The following is a 23,411-nucleotide window of genomic DNA, read 5'->3' as shown; positions in this document are numbered from 1 at the left end:
AATATTCGTAAATAATCTACTTTTTAGCAATAGTTTCTAGACACTAAATTTAAAAAAATAATTAATGGAAACTGACATACTGTTTAAGACTTGTAAGACAAAGATACACAATTGATTTTTTAGATACATAATACATAGCTTTTTAGTTCAGTCTATCTGTGAAAAAATCAGCGATTTCACGTAAAAATCTGATACGGCTATTGAAAAGTATGTTCTTAAAGGATCATGGGGATAGCTTATAACAAATCTTTGAAGACTTTGAAGAAGTGAAGAATTTTTTAAATTTATTATTAAAAAAATCGTTTAAAAAGGACTGAATTTTTAGCTTATGAACATTTTTATAAGCACTTTGATATTTTTTATGTCACGCGCTTGTAAATAAACTCACCTAAAATCTGGTGAAAAAACACAATTTTTTTAGAAGAACCTTTCTATGACCAATAGAAACCAAGATAGCATTTTTTCTTAAATTCATATTTCCATTTTTAGAAACTCGCAAAAAGATGTGCTACTTTTATTTAAATAATTTTTCTCTAAAATCTATAAGAGACATTTTATAGGCAAAAAATTATTTTTTCATATTTAATGATTGTTAAAAAAAATAAAGCAAAACCAGCTATAGGTCTTCAAGAATTTGTCCTTAGTTATCCCTTATATACCTTTTAGAGTATTTATATAGAGCCTTTAAAAACAAATATATTTTTTTCGCAGCTTTTGTTCTTTACTGGTCTATTTAGACCAAATACAAAAATACAGTTAGCGATAAAAGGGAATGTTAAAGTAACAAAAAACTAAATATGTATGCTCAAAATACATCCATGACATTTGTGTTAATTAATAAGAGTATCTAATTCATGACTATTGATTAACAATCACTGTAGATTATCGAAGCTACAATAAAAAATACATCTATTATTAAAGTTTTAGCATTTCTGCAATCAATAAAAATATTGTATGTAACACAGAAATTCTGTATATGAGTTCAAGTAAAAATAAATAGAACAGATTCGTTAATTTTTTTAATGGTGAAATAAGAAAATATTTAAACTAAAGAATATAATACAGAAGAGACTAGAAAAGGAACGTAACTTTATTTTTATATTTTATGTTTTTTAACGAAGAAATAAACATTGAGGAGGGAGAGGTAAATGAAACAAAAATATAGAAAATGACCAGCAGAGAATAGAAGATCGAACGAACCCCTAAATCCAGATCTGACCAAACAACTATTAAAACTAATCCAAAAAATAACAGAACAAAACAGAATACCACAAGACTGGAGATCAAGCATCATAATACCTTTCTTCAAAAGGGGAGACAATTGGACTCAAAGAATTAAAGAGGAATTATATTATTAAACACAACACTCAGGTCGGTCCGGTTGCGTTGGAAACGGATGCGTCTCCACCGCATCCGGTCAAAACGCATAATCTGACATCGGCCTATGGCCGATGCCACATTATGCGTTTTGACCGGATGCGGTGAAAACGCATCCGTTTCCAACGCAACCGGACCGACCTGTCACACTATGCGTTTAGTCTGCTGCAGTTTGTAAGCGCGTACCGATAACTTAAAACGCATCCGTTTCCAACGCAACCGGATCGATCTGTCACACTATGTGTTTTCACCGGATGCGGCAGAAACGCATCCGGTCAAAACACATAATCTGATATCGGCCTGACAGATCGATCCGGTTGCGTTGGAAACGGATGCGGTGGAAACGCCACGGTTCGAAGGGATGATGACAACTCACGTCTTTTAATGAGGCTTGTTACACTATGCGTTCTTGCCGCATCTACTGGACATTACTGCAACTACCTGAGGCGAGACCCAAAGACCAGAAGACCAAAATGCATCGACAACACAAGCATTCAACGGCCGAGACAATAAACAGAATGAAATTTGACAATTTATTAATTAGATTGGATTAAAAACACATAAATTAAGACTAATATACAACCAAAAAGTATTTTTTTCTCATGAAAGGAAAAACAGTTATATTAAAACTTGTGTATTAATAATACCGAAAGGAAAACATATCTATTATCAGAAAACTTTCTATGAAAACAGGTAATAAGTATTGCGCTTTCAAGGAAAACTAAATGGTATTAAATCTTCACATAACCATCCGAGGCGATTGTCTTATCATATTGTCCCTTGTAATTCCCAACTACATATTATTAAGAGAGGGAATTCCAAAATTCCAATCCTTTTGTAAATCACGGTACTCAAGGTAGCCTGATTTGCATATTTGGATTATAGTCCTTTTGTTTTGAAAAATCCTTTATGAAATGAAATACCTACAGAAATTTACCAATAAAGATTATTAACAGAGAACTACATAATAACTACATAAAAAAATAAGAGAAAGTACCCAGATACAATTATTTGGGATGTGAGCTTTGAAATACAACGATGCATTGAGATGACCAGAAGCCAAAAGCACTTAATTCAGTATTATGCAATGGAAATCTGTGTGTCGAAATTAGAACGAGAACATTGAGAGGTTACGATGTGGTGTTATCGAAAAATGTGGAAAATATCATGGACACAATACGTAACACACAGGGAAACACTAACAAAGATGAAAAAAGAAAAAGAAGTATTCACCACTATGAAGGAAATAGAAATGAGTTACTTTGATCACATACTAAGACATGAAATTCCAAACAACTTTTCATAATAATAGTTTTCAATTTTTTCAACCCTTTTTCGTAAAATTAGTAATAAAAAAGTTTTCCATATGTGTCCAACTTAAGTATATCGACTGATTTCTACGTACCTGAGTGTTACTGTCAATCTTTCCTCTGCACTTATGGAGTTTCTAAATTTCGTACTTTCTTTTGTTATGTGAGGTCGTAAGATTTCCACCAACTCTTCAAAAGATTGACATCCGGTAATATTTAAAAACTTTATCATTACAAAGACGAATATTATCGGAAAACCTCTGAAAGTGTTCCGTTGAATCGCGTTGGGCAAAAAACGGATGAACCCAATGCTGGCTATTCACTGGTTTTCTCAACACTCCCCCCGCTTCCAATACAGCAATTGCTAACAATTTCTTTTTCAAAATGTATCGAGACATCCTTACGCACTTACAAACTGCAAGAGACTAAACGCATAGTGTGACAGGTCAGTCCGGTTGCGTTGGATACGGATGCGGTTCCATCGCATCCGGTCAAAACGCATAGTGTGACAGATCGGTCCGGTTGCGTTGGAAACGCATGCGTTTCCACCGCATCCCGTCAAAACGCATAATGTGACATCGGCCTAAAATTAACAACCAAAGTGGTATTAAATAAACTGAAAGAAATTATTATAACACTAACAGAAGAATAACAAGGTTTTAGGTTAGGAAGATCATGCACCGACTCTATATTTATAATGAAGCAAGTGCAAGAGAAATCATTAGAATACAACAAACCGGCATATTTATGTTTCGTGGACCTTAAGGCCGATGCCACATTATGCGTTTTGACCGGATGCGTTTCCGCCGCATTCGGTGAAAACGCATAGTGTGACGGATCGGTCCGGTTGCGTTGGAAACGGATGCGTTTTCACCGCATCCGGTCAAAACGCATAATGTGGCATCGGCCTAAGAGGGCATTTGAAGGTACAAATTAAAGGACCTGATGAAGGGACAAATTAAGGGGCTAACACAATAAAAGTAACAGTAGAACAAGAACTAACTGACCCAATATGATACGACAAGGAAATTCCCTGAGTCTTCTATTGTTTTACTTGATTATGGATGAAATAATACAAAAGTAAGACCTAAAAAAGATACCAAATGTGTGAAAAACAACTCAAAATAATCTGCTATGCAGACGATACAATACTAATCTTTCAAAGTGTCAGAGTCTTCTCTGACAAAAAAAGACAAAATGCATGGTTATAACAGCAAATCTACAAGATAAATTGGAGCTGGAGGGTCAGATAATATTATAAGTGATAGAGTTGAAATATCTAGGCATCACAATATCTAGCTACAGAAAGCTTGAAATAGAAGTGGAAGATCAAGTAAATAGAGCAAACAGAGCCGCAGGTTGCCTGAATGAAACAAAACGGAAAAACAAAAATATCCAAAAAGAAATGGAAGGCAGAATTCATTGCAGTTATTCCAAGAGGAATAACATGGCCTAGAAACACTAAAAATAATGTATCACTAATGTCTGGTTGCAACAACAAATAATAAAGCTCCAGCTTAGCCCAGCTCAGCTTATAGATCCATAATTTTCGATTTTTATCTAAGCACGGCTTAACTGAGACGAAGTTTAAGATGCAATCCACTATGCCAAGCTGAAAATTGATCTAAGGCTCAATGGTGCAACGCGTATGTGTAGTAAGCTGAGCTTAAGGCGCGTTTTAAGCTTAAGATCTGTTGGTGAAACCAGGCATAGACATTATTTAAAAAAAGATCTGTTTAATATTGTCTTGTATTTTTCAAATTCTACTGCATTTTTGGACGAGCATACATAAAAGTTTTTGCTATCAAACTTAAAAAGGTTAAATTTTAAAAAGCAAGTAATACTTTTTGGGACTTGTGTACGTACTCTGTTAGGTTGGTAGATTACTTTTTGCTATTATACTTTTTTTAATACTGCTGCTTTACTTTCTTAATTTGAAAGGGGTGAATGTATACACAAATATGGTTTTATTTCAATAAAATGCCAGTAAAGAGTAAATTCTTAAATAAAAATAAAACGAAATTAGCCTTTACTGTACATGACACGGATCCGTGCCAGGCTGAGTGTTCAGATAGTGCGCGCGACACTGATCCGTGTCAGGTTAAGCGCTAATTCAGTGTGCGTGACACGTATTCGTGCCAGGATGAGTGTTCAGACAGCGGCGTGGCACGAATATGTGACACATGCACATTCAACCTTCCATTGCCAGTAGAAAGCGAGCACCTGGGCATTTCTTCAAAAAAAATATAGCAGTGAAAGGGTTAAAAACGCATTGTGTATCTTTGCCCCGAACTGATCAAGAACCATATCTGAGAAAACAACAAAGCTAGTCTATCACAAATAATCTCTTCTGTTTACCTGGTGCGATCTCAACGTTCCGAAGTTGTCGCGGCCTCTGTAGTTGTCTCGGCCGTTGTAGCCACCATCAGTCTGGAATTGGAAGAGGGTCTCCGCGTTGTTTTGGTGTGGCCCCTTGCGGAGAGTGTTTTTAGGGGAATGGAGTTTGGGAGGGGGCTGTGGCACGAGGACGGGCTCGGCGTACGTCACCTCTTCTTGTGGAAGTAATTTTGGTTCGGCTGCTATTCTGCTGTAAACATAGTGCAATGAGATTATACTTATCAAGAAAACTAATTTAAATACCAGTGCTAGCCAAAAGTCTCTTGCCCCCACGTTTTTCTTTTTGTTGAAACGATTATACCTATATTACATAATTACATTGACTCTTCATACCATTGTACAGGTCGAATCCAGATCAGTGATGCACAGATTAATGCATAGTCAGCGACATATAAGCCAGGTGCATGGTATGGTGCTAACAACAGAAAGCTAATCGAGGAGCTAAAAGCCGATATTGTGATGGGGCAGCATATCGATGCAACAGCTACGAGATATAACTTTGACAATCAGCCGTGTGATGAATTACCGAAGTTATTTTTAACGTATGCGTTAAAGTTAACATAACTATAACATATAACCAAAGAATACTCCATCCAACAAGAAGCGAAAGTACCTGTCGGCTCCTTTGATATTCAGGGGACAGAAATATCCGTCAGAGAATGCTAGGGGTCATACTTCACACCACACTGAGAAAAGTAATGAAGAATTCGTTCAAAACAGTAGGAAATTTGAGTTACACTGAGAAACAAAGTATTAATTAATACTTTTTAAGTTGATCTATTTAATATGAATTGTATTTTTTTATGTATAATTTAATATAACCCATATATCAATTTTGTACTGATAAGTAAAAAGGTTTAAAAATATCGATTTTGACTAAGTTTTGTAAACTTATATAAACGTGATGGATTTTTAATGCTTAGTTGAATTTAATAGTTAATTTCAAAGTAGAGATTAAAATTTCTATCGATTTCTATTACATTTTTTCGTACTAAAAAACTTGTCAAAATAGATATTTTTGACCCAAGACCTTTTAACTTAGTACAGAATTATACTTTCAAATTTTCTATTAACTTTGTCTTATGTTGATAACTTTTTTGCTTCCTTTTGAGAAATTTCTTTGAATGTCTCTTGACCTCCAACACCACCATATTCTCGCTGCACGAGGAAACTCTGCGGCTGAAGCTAGAATGACTTTATTCACCTTCGATTTCTTTCTGTGTATCTGAGGCTTCTGGAAACTCTGGTTGTACTGTACCAAATTCAACTTGCCTGGATATATAACAATTATTCCATCACATCTAGCATCTAATACCTGGGAATTAATCTATCAGCTGACAACAATATCGAAGAAGAGGTAAAAGAACAAATCATTAAAGCCAATAGAACGACCCGATGCTTAAATGACACAATTTGGAAAAACAAACACGTAAGAGTGCAAACAAAGACCCCAATAAGTCAGTTATTAGGCCGTTATGACTTATACGGCCGAAACAAGACCAGATACAAGCAAAGCACACAGACATCTGGAGACCAACGAAATGAAGATCTTAAGAAGGATTGCTGGAAAAGGACTACAGGACAGGGTAAGAAGTGAGGAAATCAGAAGCATATATGTGGGGTAGACAATATAAATACCTGGGTAAAGAACAGAAAAGAAGAGTGGACTCAACATATAAGCAGGATGTTTTAATCAAGGATAGTAAGAATAGCCAGGGACAGGTCACTGTTGAGCAGAAGAAGTATAGGACGCCCAAGGAAAAGCTGTAATGACAATTTAGGGACAGAATGAAATGCACCGTTGAAGAAAAACAGGCAGTACTGCCTATATGAAACAAAGAAGATATCAGATCTAGCATCTAGCCACCTTAACCTGTTTCTTATTTTGTTTCCAATAGGATACACACCTAATTTTATCGTATATACTGATTCCTAACATTATCTTTTTTAGTTATTCGCTAGTTCTAGTTATTAATAACTGCGGGTTTAATACGGAACTTAACCTAACCCTAATGAAGCTCTGCTTTCACACAAAATTTTCTAGTTTCAGCTGCATATTAGCTGCTCTCTAATTGTTACCGTCTGACACATCTCTTATGCCACTCTCACATATGCAGCTGACACTCCGTTCCTACTTCGTACCAATAGGTTTCTGGTAACTTTGCTATATGCCTTCTCAAGATTAATAAACACTATGTGCAAGTCTTTCTCTTCCACTCGTAAGTGTTTCCCTCAGCTGACATAAAATAAAAATTGATGTTGTGGACCTGCCTTGCATAAATTCAAAATGACTTTTATTTCTAGAACCGCACACACTAAAGTTTGTTAGATTTCAAATGTATTACGATGACGAAAACTTATTTTGAATAGGGTGCTAAGACAAATACTTAATGATCTGATCAAAATTAAGCAAATGTTTGTTAACTGGAAATAAAATAATACTATTGCAAATTACGTAAAACACTAACAAAATAGCTATGTTTAAATTGTTTTTATTCTTTATTAAAAATCTGGGAATAAATAATTTTAATAGATAGGTACGTAGATATATGAAATCACATAAATGTTTGAAAATGAATCACATAATGTTTAAAAGGAACTTCTCTCATTGCCCTACGATCGTTTACCTGCTACGATTTCTCGGTAGGTACTGAAAAGAGAATTATTTGTTCACGATCTAGTGGGGCATCCCAGTACGAACTACGAACCACACAAGAAAATCCACCTTTGCGTGTAGCCATCACAATGAGAGTTTATTTTAACAATAGATATATTTAATAGTATTATCCTTTTTTCTACAATAAGAAAAGATTAAACAACACAATAATAATTATACAAATACATTCACATTATTTGTTAGGTTCAACAAACAGTTGTTAGGGGTTAGGTTGAGAAATAAGAAATAATACATGAAACATGGCGGATCGTACATGCGCCAAGAAATTTGGATCCTGAAATAGTCGATGCTTTCGCTTCTTGTTGGATGGAGTATTCTTTGATATAACTATCTCCATAACTATAAAACGTAAATTCGGTTTGATGGATCATCCACCGTTATGAGATGAGTTATTTCTTAGACGTTATAGACGGAAGTTGTCTAAAAAGAGAACCTTATGTAGAATCAGTACAAGTTTGAGCGAGAAAGAAAATCACGAGAAGTTGGTATACCTACCCACGGCTACCGATGACCGAACAGCTGTTCGATGTTCGGTGTCGTTCGGTGGTGAATCGTAAAAGTAGATAGAAGGAACAAAGAACAGTACTTAAAACCCTTGGATGTTTATAAATAAAAATTTCGACTTGTATCTCTCGATTTTATTTTTGTATAATTTTTAAAATTGCATTACCCTTCTACTTTTTAACTTATTAGCTTTCTTTTTCATTTTTATTATTCTTTTAATTTTATTACCTACGTGTTTTTAATTGTTATTTTATGTCTGTTTTTGATAATTTTGTGCTGCTTTATATTCGATATTAAATTTGATTTATTAAATTAATAAAATGCCGCACAAGGTCCTGGGACAATCTGAAGCAGCGTTCTACGTTAAATATTCACTTGATTTCTATCTAAAAACAAATCAAAACATAAACCTAACCTTACAATCCTTAACATAACTACAGAGTTATCTCATAACTTGAGGCTTAACGTCGCGTTATAAAGTGACAGTTGTTATATCAGATAACTCAAGAACTGTCAAGAAATAACGCAAGTACAGTAGGAAAAATGAAAGAATACCCATGAACGAACATATAAAACACGCTGTATTTTCCTGTCACCGTGTCACACAAAAAATTGGCTAGCGCAAGTACATGTAATAATTATTGTTACATGTACTTGCACTGGACAATTTTCTTTGTGACACGGTGACAGGAAAATACAGCGTGTTTTATATGTTCGTTCATGGGTATTCTTTCATTTTTCCTACTGTAGTTAAGGTGAAACAGTAGCGATCAACAGGTAGCGAAAACGCGTTCCAAGATTGCGGCTGTAATTTTGAATATTTTTTCGAGATATTTGGCACACGTATTCGTAATATAATAAAGAATGGCGGTACAGAGCCCAATTTGAAAAATATATTAATATGTGAAAATTACTCTGTAATTAAATAAAATATTTTAAAAAACGAGCCTGTACCGCCATTAAGAAGAACAAAAAAATACACTTTCTTCAATTAAATTTTTTTATTCGATGCCTAGATTTTGTGTCATTTTCGAACTACTAATGAAATAAAAAATTTTAGTAGTTCCAAAATGACACAAAATCTAGCCATCGGATAAAAAAGTTTATTTGAAGAAAGTGTATTTTTTTATTCTTCTTAATGGCGGTAGGGGCTCGTTTTTTTAATATTGTATTTAATTACAGAGTAATTTCCACATATTAACATATTTTTCAAATTGGGCTCTGTACCGCCATTCTTTATTATATTACGAATACTTGTGCCAAATATCTCGAAAAGATATTCAAAATTACAGCCGCAATCTTGGAACGCGTTTTTGCTACCTGTTGATCGTTACTGTTTCCTCTTAAGTTAAATATGATACATCACACCAATTCGAGGATTATAACTTAACTACAGGATAACTTTACGTTAAAAATAACTTCAGTCATCCATCACAGGGCTGAATAAGTTCACAATTAATATACCAGGCAGGGAAGACTGGAAGGAAGGTGTACGGGTGTACCCACACAAGCAGCTGCTATCTGGTACATTGAAGGCTCAAAAACATCGGAAGGTGTGGGAGCTGGCATAGTTGGGACAAATCAAGGGATACATTTCCCGGTAAGTCTATCTAAGGATGTCACAGTTTTTCAGGCGGAATTAACGGCAATCTACGGTGACATTGTGGCAAATGAACGGTTCTTTGCATTAGGAGAAGACAATCCACCGGTCTATAGCAGCATGGAAGGTTCAGTCTCGAAGCTATTAAATTTTTTAAAAAGGGTCAGGCTAGAGAATGTTATCTAGGACTGGAGGACTACAATAGATCTGAAAAGGTCGCAGTGGAATATTCCAGAAAGCCACCTCTTTAAATCTATCTATCTACATCCACAGAGCCACAGAGGCTCAGTGGTAAGCAACCACTATCAACCTTTGGACACAAATGTTATGAGTTCGAATTCCAGCTGAGTATGTAATTTTTCTTTACTAAAAATTTAATGAAATCCTTGTGGAAGCGGTAGTCACCTGAGGGACTACAGACGTTAGAATACAATTACCGTTTCTTTGTAAAGACAATGAAAACGTCTTTACTAAATAACAAGGCATTTACGCCACTGTCACCGATGATTTTAAATGGGACTATATGGCAAGAGATATATACAGTAAGGTTTATGCGGTGGATACGTTCTTCAGAAAACCGCATATAAAAAAATCGCATAAAAAAAGACTGCATTGAAAAAGTAGGGATACGTTCCGCAGTTTTCTAAAATCACATAAAATGGTGGACGTTCGTCCACCAAAAATTGTGTCTTTGAAGTTTTTTTTTCTTCATTGGGCCAAATAAAATCTTAAAGAAGAAATTAAAAACGCAGACTAACGATATTGAGATTGCAAAAACCTCTTCTAATGGAACATAAAACTTTACGACACTTAATTAAATGTTTCAATTCAGAAATCAAAATGTGCTGTTTATTATAATGCAACTTGAAATCGTCAACATTTAAATTTAATTTCAAAACAATTACAGCTTATATAGGTCTGGATCCCGCGTATGAAAAAAAAGTTGATTAATAGCAAGCTGAAAATTTGTTAATAGCTTAAGGGTGTCTAGTCGGACAAACTTTGATATATGGGAACACTAAAACAGGGGAAGTTTTAATTGTGGAACAGGTTAAAAATTTGGAACGGTCAGACCACGAAAACGTCACATGTATTTTGTCCGACAGAACTTTCAATTGATTTGTTACCCTTTCATTAAACTCTCATGCAAAAATCAGACTGCTATTTATCACCTGTCATAATTCCTGTCATTTGACATGTTCTAAGTGTTCCATTCATTAAAATGCCCATTTGGTGATAAATAGCAGTCTGATTTTTGCATTAGAGTTTAATGAAAGGGTAACAAATCAATTGGAAGTTCTGTCGGACAAAATACATGTGACGTTTTCGTGGTATGACCGTTCCAAATTTTTAATCTGTTCCACAATTAAAACTTCCCCTGTTCCAGTGTTCCCATATATCAAAGTTTGTCCGACTAGACACCCTTAAGCTATTAACAAATTTTCAGCTTGCTACTAGTCAACTTTTTTTTATACGCGGGATCCAGACCTAATACCTTTCAATGCGAAATTCAGACTGATATAATAGCTGCATGGTACATCATGTAACAAGGGGAATACCCGAATTGAAAACTCTCAGACTACTGGATGGGAATGGTTAATATTAATTATACTAATTGTTAATAATAGACATTTTTGAATGGAACACCAACCGCCCAACTTCAAAATCGTATAAAAATAATCCGCATAAAAAGAGACATTACTATATCTCGTTTGAAAGGTACTGAACATACCTATACGTATAATCATACTAATTTTGGTTGGGTTTAAGCTGATTTTGATGACTAAATTAAATCAATACTAAAATTTTAGTTTCGCATTTAACTAATAAAGATTATGGAAGGGAAAATAGCAGGCAATTGCAGTCCATGACAAAGAAAGACTGCTTGAAGATTTTGCGAGATTGGTATGGTATTGATACAAGCATGCTGTCTAGGGTGGCAGTGAATAACATTAAGATAGCTATGATGAACTATTCTAAATGGAAAATAAGCCACAATTTAACTAAAATAATGGTTTTATATCCAATCGGATGTCGTTGTCAAAATACAAAATAATAATAAATTAAACAAAAATGTTGTTCCTTAGTAAAAAATTCTTCTAATAATTTATTTAAACTGACTCATTTATATCGGCAATTCAGACATATATTATACATTTTGAAGTAGAAGACTTTAAGATGACATTGCCAATATTCACGAGTTGCGATCCTGGGACGACTTTACTGAAAGATAGTTCATTCGATTACATGAAATCAACCTCAACGCAAGAATATCCGTCACAAAAAATCATAGCATGTGATGTGTCTTTAAAAAGACAACCACATGCAACCAGAGGTATAACCAGGATGATCCTAAGGGGGGGGGGGTTACATGTACTTGAAGGTCTCTGGGGGGTATGGAATAATAATGGTGTTAAGCGTATAGAGCTCAAAGTACATCCAAAAGGGGGGTTATAACCCCCAAAACCACCCCCTGGTTACGCCTATGCATGCAACGGTGACAGTAAAATTCTCGAGTTAGAGATTCCATAGTAAATTTTGTGACGCATATTCTTGCGTTGGCGTTGATTTCATGTAATCGAATGAACTATTTTTCAGTAAAGTCGTCCCAGGAACGCAACTCATAATATTGGCAATGCCATTTTAAAGTCTTCTTCTTTAAAATGTATAATATATTATGTCTGAATTGCCGATATAAATGAGTCAGAAAATTATTATAAGAATTTTTTACCAAGCAACAACATTTTTGTTTAATTTATTATTATTTTGTATTTTGACAAGGACATTCCATTTGGAGGTAGAAACGTTAATAAAATCATTTTTTTAATTAAATTGTGGCTTATTTCCCATTTAGAATAGTTAATTACAAAAATGCAACAAGGAAATAGCTTCAGAACAACATAGCTATGATGGTAACCAACATTCTGAAAGGACATGGTACATAAAGAAGAATATATTCAATGTGGTGTGATACCCTCTGTGAGAAGGCGTATTAGTGGTTAAAATGACACAAGAAATTATCTCCAGAACACTACTTCAGTACAATGAAAATTATGTTATTGACGCATCACTTACCTATTCATATTTTGTCTCTGTTCAAAATATTCATATTCAGTATCGGGATATGGTAAATTATCATCTTCGTCTTTGTGGCATTTGCGACCGCATAAATAACCAGCGAAAAATCCTACAACTAAAGCGGACACAGACCCTGCCACAACGGCCATAATCAGTGTCTCCACTGAGTATTGGTTAGGAAGAGCATCGGCAGCTGTTACTGCAGGACCTAAAATATAATACAATTTTAATAAATGATTCTATAATAAGTATAGTTATAATAATTATATATACTAAGGATTTCCACAGTTTTTACTGTATTCCTTCACTCAACCGTTCTTTCCAGATTTTCGGTTTTGCCGGCCCCTTCCTGCAGATTTTTTCTTTCTATTGCTTCGTCCACTTTATCTCTGAAATATTCGGGATCTGCCTCTTTTCCTTCTTCTTATCGGGCTCCATTTTGTTATTTTGTTTATCCAACGATCTTTCTAACATGACCGTAGCAGGTCAATCTCTTCTGTTTTATGTAGTCTATTATATCTGAGTTCATTCCTATTATTTTCTTAATTTCTATGGTATTTATTCTATTTCTTTATTTTGTTATTTATTTTGTTTTTTGTTTTCTTATTTATTGTCCAATTTTCACACCCATATGTGAGGATATTGTCTTCTTTTCATGTCGTTATTTAGACCAGTAAGGATCTGCGAAAAAACGTCTATTTTTGGATGTGAGAGGTGGCATTCGGATTTTTGCAGATAAAGTTAGGTGACACCTTCAGTAATAATAATTGACTTATGCTCCTTCTCAAATATGCCCGGAACATTAATAAAAAAATTAAAATATTTAAAAATTTCGAAAAACATCAATTTTTTTCTGGTTTCGTTGCTTATAACTTTAAAACGATTCGTTTTGGAACAAAGTCGCACAGAAATAAAATAAAGATAATTGAATTTTGTATGATATACGACTGGTAAAAAATGTCTTAAGGTATTACCTTTTCTGCAATATAGCAATAAATACAAAATAAGGGGGCAAAATAAGTCTGTTGTTATTCAATATTTTTTAACCACTTTGGTGGCACTTAGAACCTTAGTAATTCGCTTAGGAAATTCTTTGTAACATACTTAAATCGTGTACCAAATTTCATTAAAATCGACCTAATAAATTTTGCATAATAAATTTGCAATCTAAATGTTTTTAAAAAAGTTCAAATTTTTTAAAATCTTTCTGAACAAAAAGTAGACCATTTAGAAGTTGGCTAATTTTTTTACATATAAAGAGGTGCTCTACCTGTCTAATACACTTTACAGAATTAAAATCGGATTATTTAAGGGGCCCCAGCAATGTTTTAAATTTATAAACAATTTTTTGGCTTATAAACAAATAGCTTTGTTTAATAATAAAAAAAAAAATTTTTAGCAATGCAAATAATTAAAACCGGTATAATTTGACTTAAACTTTCAAATGCTATTCTATTTTTTTAGAATTGATATTTTATTTTTTAATCAAACGTTATTCGCATTCAAAAATTGCAATTTCTCGATTTTTTGCTTAGAATTACCCAAGAAATACAAAAAAATGTTTTATTTTGCGAAAAATCGATTTTATGTAATTCCTCAAGTTCTTTGTTTATAACAATCTTATCGACATCCGGATCAACTGTTACCCAAAAAATTCGTGTTCTACGGGTTAAAATAATAAAAAAAACTTGGGTAAGTCCACCTAAATAAAAGAGCCCGTAGCACCCTCTCCTGACCACAGCACTAATTTGTTTATAAGCCAAAAAATTGTTTATAACTTTAAAACATTGCTGAGGCTGCTTAAATAATCCGATTTCAATTCTGTAAAGTGCATTAGATAGGTGGAGTACTTCTTTATATGTAAAAAAATTGACAAATCTTTGTATGTTCTAGTTTTTGTTGGGCAAGATTTTAAAAAAATTAAATTTTTTAAAAAAAGTTTAGATTGCAAAATTATTATGCAAAATCTAGTACGTCAATTTTAATGAAATTTGGTGTACGGTTTTAGCACATTACAAAAATTTTCTAAGCGAATTAGGAAGGTTCCAAGTGTAACCTAAGTGATGGAAAATCATCGAATAAGGACAGGCTTGTTTTGCCCCCTTATTTTATATTTATTGCTATTTTGAAGCAAGGGTGATAAATTAAGACATTTTTAACCAATCGCATCTGACAGAAAATTTAATTATCTTTTTTTATTCCTATAGGACTTTGTTCTAAAATGAATAGTTTTCAAGTTATAAGCAAAAAAAGTAGAAAAAAAAACGAAATTTTTTGAAATTTTTAAATATTTAATTTTTTTTATTAATGTTCCGGGTATATTTCAGAAGGAGCATAACTCAATTATTATTAACGAAGTTATCACCTAACTTTATCCGCAAAAATCTGAATGCCACCTCTCACATCCACCCAAAAACAGATCCTTACTGGTCTATAGACTCTTTTTGATTTTACGCTAATGTTCTTATCCCACAGTACCGGGTTCAATTTTCGTATGCAGTCTCTTGTTTGTCCTAATCTATTTGTTATATCTTCTTCAGTTGTTCCTTTGGTTGATATTATGAAACCTAAATGCTTATACTTGCCTGTTCCTTTGATTCGTTTACCTTTCTCTATTTCCAGCTGAATTATTTCTGTATTCTCCGTTGTTAGGTATTCAGCTTTAGTAAGGTTTATTTCCATCCCATTCTTTGTATATTCCTGTTCCAGTTTTATCACCATAAAACTGAAGTCATACTATATATACTATATAACAATGATAATTTGGGAAATTCTAATTGGATAATAGTTTTCTGAACCAAATTAGAGTTTGATTTTATGAATGAGACTTGCTGTTGAAGACTTTTATTTTGAAAGGCATGCTTAGAGTCCAATAGACATTATCAACTACATCCGTTAAAATGCTAATATTTTTTTATTCAACAAAATGATCAGCATAGAAATTAGATACTTCCAATCATGTGCCCCATTGTGTTAAAATGGGTTGCAGTAGCAGTGGAACAGCAGGAAGCATCTCTCTATAACATTGAATTCTTACATGTGATTTCAAGACTGACCTTTTTGACGCTTGCTAATAAACCGTTAACTAGAGTAAATTTTTTTCTTATTTCCTCCGCAACTCTGTTTATTCCAAGCGCTAAAGAAGTAATATGTATTAACTTTGAATAAAATATTTTTAAATTTTGTCCTGTTATCACCATGTACATCAAATAAAAACGAGCAATAATTTATTATTAGGCAGAGCTGCATGTAGAAACTGTTTCTTGTATAAAACGTCGGTGGTCAGTGGTCTCATCCACACATACATAAAAGTAATTATTTCCTATTTCAGCTTTTATGTCGTGGAGAACTCAGAAGTAAAACCAATTGATTTTTAGAATTTTTATAAGTCTTATATTCAAGAACAAAAGTATAAATTGCTTATCTTTTATTAGTTATACATTACGATGCCAAAAATTGGAATATCTAGAAAAATTCAAAACATAAATTCAATATTGGGATTTCCAAGCTATTGGTTAATTTATTATGTGAATATCTATAGTTACAACCAAAAATTCAGGTTATATGCACTTTATCCATACTGTTTAAATACAGGAAAAATTTGACATTTTTGCTTTTTTTAGGCATAATATGCAAAATTTGTCATTTTTGCATTTTTATGCATAATATGCAATTTGCATATTTGCCTAAGCCTACTTCTAAGTAATATATAAGTAACAACTAAAAACACTTACCACTGCTTTCAAAAGCTTTGTCCTGAATAATATTAATGACTTGTCCATCAGGTTTGTCATTAATGGGTTGATGATCAGAATTATATTTCGGTTGAGTCGAACTCAGTCCTCCCACAGATCCAGCATCTTTTCCCAACTTTAAGGGAGGACAAGCGGTGTGCTCTCCAGTGCTGACACTTTGGAAGAAGTAACTTTCTTCGCCCCAACGACCAGAACCCTTGGATCTGCATTTTCCTTGCACTTTGTCCCAAGCGCAATAGGGGTCTTGGAGAGCTACGCATTCACTAAAATGAAAATAGAGATTAGATTTCAATAACAATATGTAGGTACTAAATTCCACATTAAAATGTAAAACCAAATGTTAGAACCACAGAATATACAGGGTGGTGAATCGGAGAACGGGCCATAGGAAACTCAATGTAAAATTCTAAAATGTTGAATTCCTGCTTCCCTAATTATGTTACATCAAAAGTCATGAGAAGTTATTTGTAGAGGATTGAAATCTGTATTAAAAACAGAAGTTACAATTGTTCTACGATTTAAACAGAGTCCAAAATTTTGAAAAATATAATGTATTTACCGCAGTAGGTATGTGTGGGTATGTTAGGTCGCACGTTACTATTTAACTGACAGTGAGCACACTATTGACTAAAGAAAATATCTTTATTATTAATACTTTCTCATTAACTGAGGGTATCTTATCAACTTTATTGCGTTTTAAACAATAAATGATGAAATAAATAAAAAAGCTGACAGTTCAAATTGTTAATATAATAACTTCGTTGTCACCAAATGCAACCTTATAAACATTATTGCACTGTGTGTTGTCTCACTTTGGCGTATTACTCTGAAAATTGTATTATATTTTTACAAAATTTTACATAATTATTGTTTGTAGAACAAAATTAACAGTTGTTTTCAATACAGATTTTAATTCTCTACAAATAGTTTCTTATGACTTTTGATGTAAAATAATTAGGGAAGCAGGAATTCAACAGTTTAGAATTTTACATTGAGTTTCCTATGGCCCGTTTTCCAATTCACCACCCGGTATAACCACATAGAAGCGAATCTGACTGTCGTTTCCATTGATTTTGTTGGGACCGAAATATTTGACCTTGTGCACCAGTTACAGAATAGAACTTGATGTTCTAAGGAATAGACCATTCCAAATTAGATAATATTTTTGACAAGTTGTTATTAATTAAATATGAAATATAAAATTTAACTATAAAATATAAAATAAAACATATACTAATATAAAATTTAACTATAAACAACTGTCACGTCAGTCGCAAAAGTGAGGTTGCACCAGTTACGTTGACACATGAGCATGAAAATTATGTTACTGTTTTCGGCAGGAGTTTCGCTTCTGTAGGGTTATTTATTATGTGGTAGAACTATGAAATACTGTGCCATTCGTATGATTCTGGAACTACTGAATTAGGAGACACCCAGATAAAAATAATAGAAGATATACAAGCAACTTACCTACAACTTGATATTTTATTACTATCACATCGATGCACCCTTAACGACTGAACTTCTGTATCAGAAACGACAACGAGCCGGGACTCTTCTTTTCCACTTTTAACATTTTTCATAATTTTGATACCTCTCACCGGAGCATGGACCGGAAAAACTTGTATCTCTTCTATGACGACAGTTCTTACTCCGTGTCTTGAATCCGCAGATAATCCGTTGACAGCTTTTATCACTTTTCCATTATCTGAAATTAAAAGAAACAAAAGTCAAAGTTTTTCAACCTAATAAAATATTTAAAAATATTTTTAAAAGATATTTAATTGAAAAACTTATTGGACCGTTTTCCTGGTGACACCTCCATGGCTTCTAAAAATTGCAAGCCAGATGGATGCTGCAGTGCAGACAAGAGATAATTCTAAGGGCCGGTTGTTCGAACGCTAATCAAAAATGATCATTATCAAATATTTAATTATTGTCACCATTTGTCAATGTCAACTTTGTTTGGGTTGCTAAAAACATAATTATGGATTACAAATATGAAATTAGTTAATCAATTATGTTAATAATTGTTATGTTAATTGATAAACTAATCTCATAATTATGATCAATTATATTTTCAGCAACCCAATCAAAGTTGACATTGACAGTTGGTGACAGTAATTAAATATTTGATAGTGATCATTGTTGATTAGCGTTCGAACAACCGGCCCTAAAAGTTGCAATTCACAACGCCGTTTACACCTTGGTAAAATTCCAACGGAAAATGGACCTAGTTAGTCTATAGGAGTAATACTAATAAAAATAAAAATATATACTACTTTTTTTTAGTTGCAATGCGAAGGCAAAACTGTCTTATTTTTCACTTAGTATAGAGGGCGCAAACCAGCACTCTTAATCGACGATTTTTGCTTCTTGTTGGAAGCATCATCAGTGACAAACTACCGAGAGTCTTGCTCGCATTGCAACTGACGTTATGGAGTAGGTGCCTACCGACATCTGCTAAATGAAAGTCAAAATTTTTCATCCTAATAAAATATTTAATAAATATTTTAAAATATATTTAATTGAAAAACTGGACATCTTGGCTATTTGCACCCTATGTAACGCACAGCTGAATCTTATGTTTGTGCGTCACAGTGTTGCCATGCTGTTTTCTATATTTCTTTCATAATTTCAATCAATGTTTAGTGTACCTACAAGAATAATAGAATAAGAACGTTTACTTCTCCGTCATTATACTAGGTAGAATTACAAATGAGGTGTCAAATGAAAGCTTATAATCCAAGGATAGTACTAAAGGTGAGAAATTAGACCTAGGTTGTCTGTCTGTCTGTCTGTCTGACCGCGAATATAACTCCTCCGTCATAATTCAATGTTTTCACATTTTTTCAAAATTGGTGAAAACAACAACATAAAGAACTTTACTTAATTGGTGTTTCAAAACTACTTACTTTTAACACATTACACAATATTACAAGGTTCCTAGCAAGTTAAACTTCACAATGATTTAAAATAATTAAGTAAAAACCTATCTATACATAACATATTAGAACATACCTAAAATACAAAGATGATACATTTCACACACAAATATAATATCACAAAAACTTGTAACGTGATAGTATGAAAAAATAGAGGATACGGCAACGGTGTAACAAGTGATGGTCGGATCCAATGCCAAAATCTACACAGACATATTAGAGTGCACTAATATCCAAGATGTCCGAAAAACTTATTGGACCATTTTCCTGGTGACACCTCCAACAAGAAGCGAAAATTGTCGATTAAGAGTGCTGGTTTGCGCTCTCTATACTAAGTGAAAAATAAGACAGTTTTGCCTTCGGATTGCAACTGAATAAAAATGGTATACATTTTTATTTTTAAAAGAAACGAATAATTATTACCGAGGAAAATAAAATTCGATAAAATTCATAAATCAAAAATCTGTTTCTTCTTCCTCTTGACTGGCTTTACAACTTGGGGAGAATCTTCGCAGCATCCACTAGAGCCCTCCATCTTCTATGATCTTGCGCTTCCATTTCCCATTCAACATCATCTTTCTATCTTTTTGTGTGAAGGCCTACTGATCTTCTACCGTCTGGCCTTTCAAAAAATACTGTCTTTAACACTCTGTCTTCTTCTGATCTTAGCACATGGCCTGCCCATCTTATCCGGTTAGTTTTTATATATGTCTGACCATGTTTTCAGTACCATACAGCGTTGTCAATTCAACATTACGGCGCCTTCTCCACGCTCCTGTCAATTAATTTCTTTCGAGGGCCAAATATCATTCTTAGAACCTTCCTTTCAAATACCAGCAGTTTATTTATTTCCCGCTGATGTGGACTACATGTTTCACTTTCACAAGTAACAACTGGGCGAATAATTGACATGCACACTGTACAGTCTTAATTTAGATTTTCTTTTTAGCTGAGATTTTCTTTTAGCTGTATTTCGGTTATTATCAACTTTCGTACTAAGGTAAGTTAGCTTGAATCGACCTATTTAACCTCAGGAATCTACGGTTAAGCTATGGCCCATTCTTTACCAAACACCCTGTATATTGTGTGCCCATGCCTCTATCCTTTTTTTAAGTTACATTTAATTGGTTTGCAAATAAAGAAAATACTAAAAATAAATAATAAACTTTACCTGTTCCAATAAAAAGGACGTCATATGTTTTGCCGCCTGGAACTTTAACCTGCGGATCCACTGCAATTTGTGTAAATCGATAGCTAAAATAAAAAAATAACATGAAAAACTGAATTGTTTTATATCATATTGTAATATTGTAACATTGGCAATCAAGTAGAGAGTTTGACATAACATGCTCGATCTAGTACCTAGCCGAAGAAAAAAGTACCACTTCTGTATGAGTTGTTTAGGGAACAATACGTGCGTACTTTAACGATTTGTTTGACTTTATTCTAAGTGCAGTAACCTTACTACAACACGTATTTCTATTAAGAAGTTAAAACCAAATACATTCTTCAGTAATACTATAAATCTCTAGAGATTTGTTGTAAGTGTAGAGTCAGAATTTTCAACTGTAAGTTATATTATGATACACTTGTATGTAACCTAAAAAAGCTTGACAATTGCTGGATCTTTGGCCAATACAAGATCATATCTCTGTTTACCAGTAGAATTTCTGTTGAGTACCACACGATGAATGTCAGTAGGTGAAATCCATTTTGCATTTATAAAACGCATCACAGCTTGAATTTCACATTGGCGGTAACAACCACCGTGACTTCCATCTTCGAAGGCTGCTAGTCCGACACTGGGCCGAAAATGGTGGGGTGGGAGAGAGGGAAAGTTGATGTGTAAAGCAGTGTTGCCAGATTTCTCCGAGCACATCATACTCATTCTCGTGGCATAGGGAAGGCCATTAAATATTTTATTATAGTTACTGAAAGCTCGTCCTGACGAGTATCGGTTGCCCGACGAAACTGGGCACACACTCGTCCATTAATGAATGCGTTTTAATAAAATTTAGCGTAAGATCGAGTAACGTCCTACTGTCGTTATGACACTGCCCAGTAGGGTGGAACGAAAAATTCGAAGTCATTATTTTTTATGGGGCTAGTGCGAAAAAGTTGTGTTTTGATGTATATTAAAACTGTAAGAAATCCTTTTTGTATTGGACTCTACCTTCAGGTTCCATATTAAATTAAAATTTTTGGCAATAACAAAAAAAATAAAATTATAAAAATTTATTTTTTATCAGTTCTTTTATCTTATCTTCTATCTTTTATCGGTAGTCTGATTTTGTGTTAAAAAACGGCATAATATTTCTAGACTGCAACCTTGAACGAATAAAGCCATCCCTTGATTCTGGTCCACAAACAGCAGCTGATGCTTCTGTTACTAACTTAACAGTTCTTTCCACGGATTTTGTATGACAAGGGCAGTTTAAGACCTCTATGTTGTTGTAATTCCCAGAATCAATCATATCCCTTACATCTTCATTGGAAATATGTTTTAGCAAAGGAGGAGTCGTAACTTTGAATCCAAAAATAGAAATTAAGTCATTATAATCTGCAGCACTAAAATTTAATGTTGGTATTTTGAATCTCCGGATCTTTTTTCTTTCTGACTTTCTCTAGCTTTCGGCACTCGGCGTAGTCCTAGCTCCCGTATATGTTTTCGTTCATCTTTCATCATATCGAGTAATACATTTTCGGGATGGACAAAATAAGCATTCCTTTGGATAACGGCATCGACAATTGTTCTTCGGTCAACTGATAGAAATCGTGAATAATGGATCATTCGCCATAAATGTTTTGAATTGTCAGAACAGCTAGGATACAGTTTTATATAAAACCAAACTGATGCATACACTTTTTGGATGAAACTTACTAACATAATTAATTGGGGGCTGGGGCATTCAGTTCCAACATACAATCGAAGCAACCGATTATCAACTGTCAGCCACCGTGCATGTGATATTTTCCCAGGTTTTTTAAGGCTACGGCTCCACGGGCGAGAAATTGACGCTAGTAGTAGCCGTACAACGAACTTAAGGTTCCGCGGAACGGAATAGGAATAGCCGAACTGTATCGACTACAGGACTTGTGCGTAGTCGGTTCAGTTCGGCTATTCCTATTCCGTTCCGCGGAACCTTAAGTTCGTTTTACGGCTACTGCTAGCGTCAATTTCTCGCCCGTGGAGCCTTAGCCTAAGGCTCAAATCATTAAGACATTTTCCCGCAACTGCTTGACTGATTTGGTACAAGTACTTCTGATCGGTACTAAGGTTTGTTGTTTCTAATAATATTGCTAGGTTATTTTCTATTGCGACAAAATCCCTTTTGTCGTTTCCCTATTGGCCCTGAAAAACCAAATGGTCCACTGGTGCGTCCATCTAACTGTTGAATTAAATGACGTAGAGGTAGCTCATTGCAATGAATGAAGTATTTGTGACGTAGATGGTTGAACTATAACTGTTGACAAAGGAGCAATGAATTCTTCTTCATGATCATCTGCATCAGAAGAATTTAAGTCAGAGAAGCTGCTACTTATGGAAGGATTAGAGGAATCAACGGTACATGCTTTTAGAACAATTTCGTCAGTATTATATTTTTGAGAACTTGCCTTTGCCTTCATGGTTCTTTCCATTTTCTACCTTATTGCTGCAGATGCTGCAATATCCACTGCTCTAATTGCCATTTTTCGACAGAATCGTTGATCTTGAAGAAAAATTCGCTCATTTTGTGGTACTTTCTTGATTTTATCACAAGTACACAT

The 23,411-nt window shown here is 33.9% G+C and overlaps 1 protein-coding gene across 2 annotated transcripts in view; it reads right to left on the bottom strand.

The window, feature by feature from the left end:
- The window catches only part of LOC126889639 (semaphorin-1A), a 584,815-nt gene that overhangs the window by 41,924 nt on the left and 519,480 nt on the right, over positions 1-23,411 (bottom strand). Inside the window, exons 8-12 of one of the 2 annotated variants that reach the window (XM_050658141.1) lie at positions 20,815-20,897; positions 18,169-18,406; positions 16,678-16,961; positions 12,941-13,151; positions 5,046-5,274 (exon numbers count right to left, since the gene is read on the bottom strand). In XM_050658141.1, coding sequence (XP_050514098.1) covers positions 5,046-5,274; positions 12,941-13,151; positions 16,678-16,961; positions 18,169-18,406; positions 20,815-20,897 — 1,045 coding nt within the window. The remainder of the gene's footprint in view (positions 1-5,045; positions 5,275-12,940; positions 13,152-16,677; positions 16,962-18,168; positions 18,407-20,814; positions 20,898-23,411) is intronic. The other variant, XM_050658142.1, reaches the window with a different exon arrangement.

This window comes from Diabrotica virgifera, chromosome 8 (genome assembly GCF_917563875.1).
Source record: "Diabrotica virgifera virgifera chromosome 8, PGI_DIABVI_V3a".
Lineage (NCBI taxonomy): Eukaryota > Metazoa > Arthropoda > Insecta > Coleoptera > Chrysomelidae > Diabrotica > Diabrotica virgifera.
This window is presented reverse-complemented; position numbering and strand designations above follow the sequence as displayed.